This window comes from Mirounga angustirostris, unplaced genomic scaffold, assembly GCF_029215605.1.
Source record: "Mirounga angustirostris isolate CCGP_5_RB_7025 unplaced genomic scaffold, mMirAng1.0.hap1 SCAF_3, whole genome shotgun sequence".
Lineage (NCBI taxonomy): Eukaryota > Metazoa > Chordata > Mammalia > Carnivora > Phocidae > Mirounga > Mirounga angustirostris.
Genome location: NW_026991711.1, coordinates 135,998,878 through 136,011,136, shown reverse-complemented (window position 1 = coordinate 136,011,136; position 12,259 = coordinate 135,998,878). Strand labels below are relative to the sequence as shown.

At 37.6% G+C, this 12,259-nt stretch overlaps 1 protein-coding gene across 9 annotated transcripts in view; it reads right to left on the bottom strand.

Moving 5' to 3' along the window:
* The window catches only part of METAP1D (methionyl aminopeptidase type 1D, mitochondrial), an 83,472-nt gene that overhangs the window by 8,095 nt on the left and 63,118 nt on the right, over window positions 1–12,259 (bottom strand). For 6 of the 9 annotated variants that reach the window (XR_010410180.1, XM_045868622.2, XM_064586680.1 and 3 more), the window contains 5 exons: window positions 9,308–9,465; window positions 7,113–7,262; window positions 5,564–5,712; window positions 4,954–4,996; window positions 1,436–1,599 (listed from right to left, as the gene is read on the bottom strand). Coding sequence is in view for 8 of the 9 variants with exons in the window: in XM_045868622.2 (XP_045724578.1) it covers window positions 1,436–1,599; window positions 4,954–4,996; window positions 5,564–5,712; window positions 7,113–7,262; window positions 9,308–9,465 (664 nt within the window). In the remaining variant the exon portion in view is untranslated. Of the gene's footprint in view, window positions 1–1,435; window positions 1,600–4,953; window positions 4,997–5,563; window positions 6,348–7,112; window positions 7,263–8,617; window positions 8,808–9,307; window positions 9,466–12,259 lie in introns of those variants that run through there. The other 3 variants (XM_064586682.1, XM_064586681.1, XM_054506144.2) reach the window with 3 other exon arrangements.

Below are 12,259 nucleotides of genomic sequence, written 5' to 3'. Positions count from 1 at the left end.
CCTCTGTAGTTAGCTATCATTTGTTGTTCCGTGACAGGAAAAGGATAATTACCTCTCAGAGAGAATCAAAGGCTGACATGCCCTTTAGACACAGCCATGAATGCAGAGCTCGATAGAATGCTTGAATAAGAATCTAGTGTTCTCTGCCCCCTTCTACTGAAGAATAAATTTTGTTAAAATGCAAGAGCACCACCAGTAAATTTGTTGAACCCTAGGTGTTCAAAAATATGAGATACATCTATCGACTCATCCCATTTGCAAAAATAAAACTGCATTTTGAATTCATTTCTATTATATTCATGGACAGTAAGATAGTGAGATATGCATTAAATTTCTCTTCCCAGTAGGGGTCTGATTCAACATTTCCTATGAAAGAACAGAGAGACACTATCCTTTTTTCCCAGGCTAGTTAGCCTATAATTTAAAACTGTCAAAAACACAATTTTGTTCAAAGTCTTCAATAAAAGCTTCTCAGATATAACCCAAAGAGATTTTACTAAAGTTTGACTCAGACATTGTTACAATATTTTTAAAGCCATACATACATTTAACTGATATTTTACTGCCTTTTTTCTTAAAGTATTTGAGGGCTTACGAAGAAAAAAGGCAGCATCTTTTCAAGGTGACTAAGCCTTCCATCCTTTAGACAAACGGGAAGTATTCAATGGTTCATATTAATGAGAACAGTACTTTAAAAGGTACTGATGTGATCATCTTTAACACAATGTATTACTTTTGAATGAAAACACATATTCTGTATGTCTACTTCAAAACAGTTATGGGGGTTAAAAGAAAAGATCTAAAAGGAGGTAACAGATTACGAGGAAAAGTCTTGAATTCAGAAAATACACATATACTCAAAAAGCAAGCATAGAATACTGTTTGGAAAATAAACAATAGTTTACAGGGAAAAAAATGAACCAGACAAGAAAAGGACATAAGCTCACCCTTTCAGCCTGTTTGCTAATCCACTAATTTGAAAGGTAAGGCTTGCTTGAGCTAATGTTTTTTTAATCTCTGTATCACAGGAATATGTTTCACTTCATTCCTTATAAAATTTAGCTTTTCTCCTGTTTCATTATCCAAGAGTTGGGATGCTTATCCCCTTCTTAGGTACTTTCTTCCATGTTTGGTGTGATTTTGGGTAAAGGAACACTACAGACCAATATGTCGAGCTAAAACTAAAGCAGTCATAAATATTGCTTGCTGCTCCTGTAAGTTTCCTGCTGACCCTAGTATAATTCACTGTTTTAAAATCTCTCTCTCTCTCTTTTTTTAAACCCAGGGAACAACACGGCAGCTTGGCAGTTCACATACTGATATCAGACTGAAATGATGGTCCTGAATCATAAAACATGTCATCAACTTTATACCAAGCTACCAATAATTTGTACCATTTGCCAACCCTCCCTTTACTTGTCAATGTAAGGCTTACCTGATTGTGTTTCCAATTACAGAGAAGGGAGCCCCCGCTCTGCAAGCTGCAACTGCTTCATCTCTACACCTCCTGGCAACCTCCACTAACTTTTTACCACACTCATCCACATTGCCCACCAAAAACGTTTCGGACGTGTCTCCATGGTAGCCATTGTAATAGACCTAAACACAGGCAAACATTTTAAAATATGTCCTTGTTTAAAACCGTACTTTCCGAAAGTATATATTGTGTTCATTTATGTATTTAGTAGATTCATATGTTTCACCCTTCCAGAATTACTCTCATTTCCCTACAAAAAAAAAAAAAGGATATGCTAAAGCCTTACAGAAATTAAAAAGATGAACCATATGATGATATTACAAAATCTAAAAATAAATACGTAACTAGAATGGCTGTTTCAGCATTATGATTAGCAATGCTAGTATAATGTTTTGATTCTTCATTTTATTTCTGAGAAGACAAAACTATACATGCATAAATGAGTGACCAAAGACATTGACCCACAATTACTACAATAGCTCTAGAGAACCTAGAAGTATTTAACATAGTGAAAAGTTTCTTCAGTGTCATGAAGATACTTGATCTTTCATTTACCAATCCTACATTTGGAAGTGATAGACAATAAGAAGAAGAAATAAAATAGACTTGTCAGTATTAGACAGTAGGAGAATTTCGTTCCAAGAGTTGAAGTGGCTCAATATGGGAATGAAATATGTTAGGGAAAGATCCTGTCTGGAAGTGAAACCTTAGTCAAATGGTCCAGATAGCAGAATGTTAACAGAAAACACTATACATGGGTTTTTAAAGGATTAAAATATAACAAAATAGGCTTAAGAATAAAATTACAGAAAAAAAAATTTTATCAGTTGTCAATGATTCAGTAGGCCCAATAGGATCTTGAAAGACACCAGATTCATTATAAAAAATCAATAATTAACAAACAGTATAATATATATAGAAGGTAGAAGGGACTGGTTGAATACTGATCCTTAGATATAGCATGGAATTTGCTATTTTGCATAAATTTTACCTATGTAATTGTTCTTCACATTTCTCTTTCTCATAAAGTAAAATGTAGAAACTTATAAAAAAAAGATATTTAGCTGTATTTAGCTGAGCTTTCTGTCTATCTTAATACTGAGTTAATGTCTTAAATCTGTATACTATTCTGCACCAAAAAAATACTCTACTACACCCTGTAAGGGAAGCAGGAAAAGTTTTTATTCAGTCTTCACTTTATAAGTCAGCAACCTGAGGCATAAACAGGTAACTTGTCTAAGGCTGGTGGCAAAATACAGAGGTAGATCCAGATTAACATGATGGATTATTGGCTTCTAATCAAATGTTTCCTCTACTATGTCAAATGACCTTAATTACCTTGCAATAGAATACTGTTTTATATATTTTTTCCTATTTGCAATCCAAGAAAGTACAAGTTTGATTTTATACACAAATATATTACAGTTACTAATATAAGTGTGTTTTAAAAATGTATAATTCAGTGTTTATGTAACTGTTATTTAAGCAAAAAATATTTTTAAAAATCTTTATTTGCCTTTTTACATTACTTTTTGCTAGCTTTCAAAATATGTGAAAGATTCAATATATATGAGAATAACAATACTTCTGAAAGTCTATGGCAGTTATCTATAATTAGGGTTTATGCTCACCAAGTATTCTTGTTTTGTACTTCATTTATTAAACAAATTTATTGAGCAACTACTCTAGGCATCTCACAGTCTGTTTTTTTAACATTCAACTTTCAAGGGGGAAAGAAGTCTGTTTTCTTGTGGTATATACTAGATATAAACAATTATAAAATGCATAATGAGTATTTTCTGATAAAAGTATAGGATCTGATAATGGAGTCTTTCACTTAATAACATATCTCACAGGGAATGTAATTTGTGGGGAGGGGTAAAAAATATATAATTTATTAAGATAGTGACCAATATGTTTTCTTGACTCCTTCATATTTCTAGACACTTGAAGTATTTCACATTGCTTTATGAGTTTTGCAACTGTGAAATAATTGAATGTTAAAAATGTACTAAAAGTCTTCAGGAAACAGAAAAGGCATGGAATATTCTCTTTGGATGCGTTGGGAGCAGTAGCAAAGAGTGTGCTGATTTCATTCAAAGCAGCAATATTTTATTAGGGGGTGATTAGGTGAGATAATAAATGTACAACCCCCAAATCAGTTACAATTTGAAAGAAAAGTATATCAGGAAAAATACTTTACTTCAGGTATACTTCATAAAATACCTCTTCCTTCATGACTCTGAGTTGGAAAGATAAACCGACAGAATATATGTGGAGCAAATGTTCAAGTATTCTAAGTAGGACAAAATGGTGTATGAAAGAGAAGCAGCAATACAGGAATCGTTGGCTATGTCACCATACAAACTGATATGAAGAAAAGAGGGTGAGTTAGTTTAAACAACTAAAAATCTGGCCGAACTCAACTATCGGATGCCAATTTCCACCTCATTCTCTCGCCTACCTTAATTCACGGTGTGGATACAAAATAACTATTATGGAAAATACTTCCTCATCCACAGAAGCTATACTCCTTGAATGGTGTCTATCGCAACTAGTTCTCATCAGATGATTAAATTTTATTTACGTATTTAAACCTTATTTATTAATCATCAGATGTATACAATTTATTTACAATCTACATAATCCAAAGGGACCATTACACACTTTTTTAGTGAAATGAACTGCCAAAGAGCAAGTAATCCAAGTCTGAGAATAGTGAAAGGCTGAGGGAATTAGAAAAGGTTAGAGCTTGTACAATTTGAAGTTCCCGTGTTAAATCACTTTGGGTTGTTATTTAAAAGAAAGGCTGTTAACCATGCGGTAAAAAGTTAGGTTCAGAGAGAAAAGCATTCTGCTCGTATGCTCCGAGTTCAAGGCTCTCTAGACCCTCTCTGCCACAAATGGAACACGACGTTACCTTCAGGGATTTTACTAAATCTAAGGAACACTGCTAGCAAAAGAGTTGCTGTCCAAATAGACTGACACACAGGCCAATGTAGCCCCTAATGACAGAGTAAGATAATGACAGGCCCCACTCAAAATCAGCAGGAAGAGGAAGATCAATCTTGGCAGAGTGAAGGAAAAATGCTGGCTTTCTTCGCGTTAGCTCATCTCATACATATCCAGCTTCAGCAGCTGCCCAGTGCTGTGGTGCCTCTGCATTAACTACACAGTGGATCAATAACAATTACACCTTCTCAAAAACATGACACATAGCAGGATTGGGTTGACATTTCACTTAGGCCAACATTGATCTCAGTGCATCTGATTCCAGCCCTAAATTCAAGTCAGGCCTGGGTTTACTTGGAATAAACACGGAGTTAAAGACAAAAAAGGAAACCAGCTGCTTGCGTCTGGGTCTAGAAGTAAACAGCACTTCCCTTGGTGCGGCTTGCATTTTCAAGCCACAATTCTTCCTGGTGCTACCAGCAATTCTCAAGTTGATCAGACTATTTTTTATATTATTTACTCACCGTGACATCAATGTTGATAATATCTCCATCCTGAAGAGGTCGGCTGAAATGTAAACGGAATAAAAATGGTGACAGACAGATCTCAGTAAGAGGAATGTAAAAATAAATACACAAGCCAGTGAATTGCAATGATAATTCAGAGTAGAAGAGGAATAAATGGAAAAACTATATCTAGTCTTTAAGTTACATCAGTCACATCCAATTTTACAAGAAATACAGAGTATGAACATATTGCCATTATTTAAAAATCTTTTAAAAATTCTTTAAAAAATGTACTTATCAGTTACCTTAATTTTGCAAAGAGCTGAAACAATAGTTGATAACCTGTATTTGCCTACATTTGGATTTTTACCATTTATATGGTTAAAATCTAAGAAGGTAAAAGAAATATTTAAGGAACAATGACCTTTTTGGATTACACACTCCTTTAACAAACATTAAATTATGTCCACCTAGAAGCAAAATACTTCAAAATTTTTGTTTTACCCTAATCAGCTTCACAAGTTTGCAGGTGGGTTTCAATTAAGCTAGTGTCTTTCAACATGTGTTAGAGATCTCAGTCTCATGTTTTAGTTTCCAAAGGAACAATATGTTATTAAGCAATAAATACCTGTCAGGAATACCATGACAGAGCACGTTGTTTACAGAGGTACAAACAGATTTTGGGAAACCTCCATAGCCTAGAGGTGAGGGATAAGCATCATGACTGATGATTTCCTGATGGACAAGAGCATCTATCTCTTCAGTTGTCATGTCAACCTAAAATATTAAATAAAGAAATTGTGCAGCAACAGTTGAAGACATTTCCTGCCCTCGCTGACCATGTCTATAGCTACAGCACTCTCAGATGAGACTGTCCAGATTTACTGTGATAAACTTGTGATAGAACATTTTGATTAATGGCAATTAACCTGAAATATTTAAGTTGTGCCTTTTTGACAGTCATTTGGGTATATGATGGTGTTATGGGCTGTGAGGAAATGGAAGTTGTAAGCCCTAAGATCCTTTAAATTATCTGTGAGTCATTAAATGACATGATTCCTTTTGAGCCTGAACACTTCACAAATATGTTCCTAAGCAATTCCTTCCTCTTCCTCAAGGGTTAGTGCCTCAGGCTAGCTGAAGCATATAAATAAATTCTCAAAAGTAGCTTCAGTTTAGATGACAAAGCTTGAAAAAGTAGGTCGACCCACACCTTTTTATCTCAGTGAAACCTTGCATGGGTTTTGCAGCAATGATGGGAAGATTATGGATCATTATTTTAAAAACTCAGTCTGATACATATTGTAGAAATTTGGTTTTCACGAATCTTGCTTTCTTTCAGACCTAAGTAAATCCACTGTGTTCTTAAAAAGTATTTCTCTCTTATTAGGAGGCATCCAATTGCTCTCAAACTAAAAAAAAAAAAAAAAACCCTAAAATTGAGTTTTATGAGTACACGAAGATACTGCCATAAACTCATAAGTCATAGGTAAAATTCTAAAACAAAACCTTTTATTAAAAATTACCTGTTTCTTCAATATTTTTCTTTGCGTTGATATTCACATTATGCTTAGTTATGTTGCTATAACAAGTTTATTACATGAAACTCTTAAGTGATTTCACCAAAGAGACTCACTTCCTAAATTCTGCCCACCATCTGGAAATTACAGGCCCATACTTTTTTTTTTTTTTTAATGATCCTTATAAAGCAGAGTGTTTCAGATTATTCTGGTTGTCCGTAATTACATTTCTATATTACCCATAGCTTTGTGTATATGCTCTAATCTTGCTTTGCAGAGCTAATGCAAGGAAAAAGGAGACAAAGGATAAGGGAGAACAACTCTTCAGGCACCCAGAAATAATGTGGGCAGTAAAAGCAGAAAATACAGGCAGGAATAAGGGGACAGAAGTCAAAGCTGTCTGCCATTGATCAAGTTGGATAGGCTGATTGGGCCCAAAGTATCTCCAGAATCCTGCTACTTAAAATTTAATTTGGATTTTAAGTTACCTCTAGAATAAACACACAAAATAATGAAATCCCCTTCCCCCATCCCAAGGCTTGACTTGATTTTTTAACAAATTAGATGTGTACACAAGATGAGTGAAAGGGAGAGAGGGAAAAGAGGAGGGTTTGTTGCCCCTGATGTATGTCCTTCTGAGGCTTGGTGAGACGCCACCTTTAAACTCTTCCCAGCCAGGAGGAGGACATGTCGCGCCAGCTGACAAGCCTGACGAAGCCCTTGAATCTGATCTTCATTCTTCACTTCTATGCTGTCTCCCCAGTCGGGTACAATGCCTGTCGTCACATAGTCTGGCTTCTTTATGTGCTTGAGGAAAAAGGATTGAAAATGAAGATCAGAACCCAGCACACGACAATGGGATCATTTTTTCGGACACAGCCTCCTGCTTCATGGAGCTCTGCCCTTCCTGCCGGAGCCCCGACCTCCGAAGCCAGCACGACAGACCCTCCAGGCTGCCCCCAGTTCCTTCCCCTGCCCTTTTGAACTTAACATTGCCTGTTAGTGCTGCCTCTGGATGGTCTGTTAACCTTACTCTGCTTTGAGTCAAACTGGTCTGAAGTAGACTTCTGGTCAAAACAAACAGTAGTTTTCTTTTCTTCCTCCTCCCAACCCTGTGAGAAGCATTCTAGCCGTTGATGGAAAAAAGAGCACCAAGCTTCCAAATTGCCAAATGGCTAATTAAGAGCACTTTCATCTTCTTAACACAAAGATAAAATTTATGCAAAGGATAGCTCACAACACCCTCTCCGAATGAATATATGTAAAAGGCTGACTCTCAAGTCCACTGAAGCCTATTACGTATACACTTTTCTTGCACTCGGCAACTGTACCCAAACTAAGAAGGGACTAGAGAACAAAACCCAACAGCTTTCTTTTCTTTGTCTTTGTTTCTTTCTTTTTTTTAAGTACATAAAAAAAATACCTAGAACATTTCCATCATTTGTCAAAAACAAACAAAGAAACGCCCCAAACTCAAAACATTCCACTCTGATCACCCTGTAGAACATTCTCCACTGCTTCCTTAAACCTATGGGAAGTATTCAGAAAATAAATACTATTTTACACACAGAGCTTCTTTCAGTCCCAAGGTTGTGCTCAGCTCTTTACAATCTATTTATGGAGACTGCCACATAAGCATTGTGGAGCCGTACCCAGGAAAGGGTACACAGCAGTTGGGGACAGGAAGCTGAGGGAGACAAGACTCTTCAACTGACATCACAGTGACTCTGGCAGGGCTGAGGTTAGGGGTCCGCTCTTTGTGAAGCGCATCGCACTTCACTTGTAAGACCTTCACCTCTTGTGTTCAGATGGGCCCTTCTGATCCAGAGCACGCCAGGGCTTGGGTGGCCACGGCTGAGCTCGGGGCAGGCATCGACTCCTACAGCCTGGCCACCAGTGCCCTCGAAAGCTCGCCCAGTCTCCGCCCCAGACCGTGCTCCTGTCTCCACTCTGCTCTGTGACGCGGCCAGGTTGCAGTCACAGGCAGAGGGGCTCCTGGGTTGTCACTGACATTCTAAAACAATATATTCATCTCTCTGGAGACTTCCTTTCCTTTGCCACCAAGGAAACACCAGGAACACCCTCTGGGCTCTGGTAGCCTGTCTCATTGGCCCCTTTCCACACACACACACACACACACACACACAAAAAGGGCCACTCACCTTCAGGGAGTATAATATACTTAATGTGGGTTCACTGTTAAAAAAATGCCTCAAAGGGAGAAGGTAAGTGACTTCTGTGACAAAGCTAGACTTCTTTCAGCTATTCTCGTTCTTCCTACATGACCCGCATGCCTCCTTTATTTTGCATTTTGGAACGTGGATAGATTGTCTTTCCAGAGAATTGTAGTCTCTGAGAAAAAAATCAAGAACACTCTGAGGCGAGAGGTTTTATTTCCTTACTCTAAAGGAGCGTTCCAAACAGCAGCATTAATACTATGGAGAGTCTGAAAGCAGGCTTAGGAAATAACATCTAGTGTACCAGTTCCAAGTAATCTCTCTTGAATGATCCCAGTTTAACAGTCAATTTTTTTCTCTAAAAAAGTTAAGAAACTGTAGACATGTGCTTTTACCTTTGTGTTAGAAATTTAATGTAGAAAATTTCGTGGTAGAAACTAATTCTAAATAAGCTACGCAGCGGTAAGCCCAGAGCTTTATTTAAAAAAAATAATAATAATGTTATAGAACTGCGGATGTTATAGCTTCTCAAATGACGATTTTAGATCACAAACCAAGTTTAAAAATCATGATTCAAATGGCTCAGAAATCAAAGGTGCAAAGACATTTGATCGCTTCTGCGGTTAAGCTGCATCTTGGCTGGAAAAAGCAGCAGATAATAGGGCAGTACGGTACCTCAGGGACTGGGTGAGCTGAAGAAACTGCAGCTGGCAAAACTACACTGTGGGAAATCTCTCTTTGTCTCCGGAAAAAGAAATTTCTTCTTTGTTGACTGCTGGACTGCTTGTGTAAGTAGATATGACTGAGTGGTGAAGAGAAAATTCTGTGACAACCTATGAGCAGAAATGGGCATATTTTAAGTTAAAAAACCTAACACAGTGCTATATTTTAAGATGTTGCATTGTTGTCTGTTAAATCATTGTCCTAATCCTTTAGTGGCTAAGAAAGGAAAAGCCCCAAATAGAAAGGAAAACGGTGATATCCTGAGTTCTAGTACAATAATAGCACAGCACATTTATTGGCTAATACTATGTTTACATAAATGTTTGACAATGGAAAACTCCACTCTGATGGGAAACAAACATATAGAAGCATCCGCTAAGTACCAGGTCTGCGAAAAGAACAATTTCTGCTGTGGTACCTTCCCCAGCAATGTCCAGGATGACCCTAGATTCAGGGCACTGCTTGGGTGGCTTTATATTCTTTAAAGCCATTTTCCTTTCAAGAACCATGGGCAAATGGCCAGCTGCACTTTTTGCCCTTGATAGGATTACTACTCTGTGTTAAGTTCACGTGCAGCGAGCCATTATACCAAAATTCACTATGATGAATGCTCAAGTCAGATAAAGACTAAAAACCAGAAATGTAGGGTGTGACCCTGAAGCAAAATGAATGTAGGGTCCGAAAGTGCCCACAACAGGAATTTAGAAATAGCTATCAAAATTTTAAATGCGTGTATCGTTTGACTCAGCAACTCATCTCCTAGGACCTTACCTTGCAGATATTATGCAATAATGGATGTAAGACATACCCTCACTTTGTGGTAGAAAAAAATGAGGAATAATGCAAATGTCCCTCAGTGGGGGACTGGTGAAATATAGTATGGTATATCTACACAGAAAACTATGAAGCTATTAGAGAATAAGCTAAAGCATTTAGTTCTATGTGTTGATATGTAAACAGGCCACAATACATTATTAGGGAAAAGACAAAAGCTGAACAATATGTATAAAAAGTCCACTGATGTAAGAAAGAATGTATACATTTATATAAGCTTGTAAATCTCTATAAAATTTCTGAAAATTGATATTCATCAATAGTGGTTATTTTTGGGCCATGTGATTAGGCCTGGGGTGGGGAGGAAGTCTTCCTGATTCATTTTATTTTCTTCTATACTGTTAGATTTTTTATTTTTTAACTTTTTAAAAGATTTTATTTATTTATTTGACAGAGAGAGACATAGTGAGAGAGGGAACACAAGCAGGGGGAGTGGGAGAGGGAGAAGCAGGCTTCCCGCTGAGCAGGAAGACCGATGCGGGGCTCGATCCCAGGACCCCAGGATCATAACCTGGGCCAAAGGCAGACGCTTAATGACTGAGCCACCCAGGAGCCCCACTGTTAGATTTTTTAAACTATCCACCTGCATGCATTACTTTTATAATTAAAACAATAGCTTGAAAATTCCCCAGCATGTCACAATTGCATGTCAGGGGTCGGCAAACTATAGCCCAAAGGCCAAATCTGGCCTGCTGCCTGTTTTTGTACAGTCCGCAACCTAAAAATGATTTTTACATTTATAAGTGGGCAAAAAAGAAATAAGAAAAATAGTATTTTGTAACATGTGAAATTATATGAAATTCAAATTTCAATGCCTGTAAGTACAGTCACACTCATTCACTTACGATGCTCTATGGCTCCTTCGAGCCACAGCGGCAGAGTTGAGTATTTGTGACAGAGACTGTACGCCCCACAAAGCCTAGAATATTTACCGTCTGGTCATTTACAGAAGTTTGTCAATTCCTGGTCCAGAGCACTGGTTCTCAAAATGTGGTACCCAGACCACCATATCAGCATCACATGGGAAAAAATGCAAATTATGGGTGCCCTCAATTTATTGACTCAAACTTTGGGATGAGGCCAGCAATCTGTGCTGCAAGAAGCCCTCGGGGAGACTGATGCCCACCTAAGTTTGAGAATTACTGGCCTAGAGTAACATTTCAGCTGTGAAACATAACAGAAACACGAATTGCAGGTGAGTACTGGCCTCCAAAGTCAAGATCTCCAAGTGAACTGAAAAAAGGCAGGGACACAAACAAACCCCCATGGTCAGTGACTCAAGGTCATAAGTTTCACTCGGTTATGTTCTTCCATAAAGTTGAATGTAATAGCGTTGAATCAAACTTACAGAAGTGTTTCAGTGTTATTTTAAACAATTCCAAATACTAGACAAATGCAGCAATATCATTTCTTTTAAAAATCAAAAGTTGTTTGATAGAGGCAGGTACATATTCCCTGACGCTTGCACGTTTCCCTGAAGACACCACCACCAGCTCTAGGATTGTCAACTGGTGTACGGGGCATGGCAGTAACCTAGGAAAAGCAGACAGCTGGAAAGCAGAAGCCTGAACATTCACTTCAGCCCCACTTGTTAGCTGTGTGGCCCTGATCAAGTTTCTTGAGGCTCAGGTGAGAATTAACTGGAATATGTGAAAAAGGATGAAAGTATGTGAAAACACTTTGCATTCAGTAGATGCCTAATAAATGACAGTTCCTTCAAGAACACTTAAAAAGATTTTAATGAGAAAGAAATCGTGCACTCCATTATAGCTTCTAATATTGAGCACTTACTACGTGTCACTTATTGTCCTAGGCACTTTACATACGTTAGCTCCTTAATCTTAATGAGAACTTTCTACTGCATTCCACAGTTGAAGATATTGAGGCACCCAAAGGTAAGTAACTTCCCCAGGAACATGCAGTAAGTGCCAAAGCTGTGGGAAAGCACATCAAGTTGCCTCCACAAAGTATATTATTTTTCTCATACACGAGAAAAAATGACCTGACACACATGGAAACACCCAGAAAACATAAAAGGCATCACAAAACTGTTAAAAGTTACTAGCATCT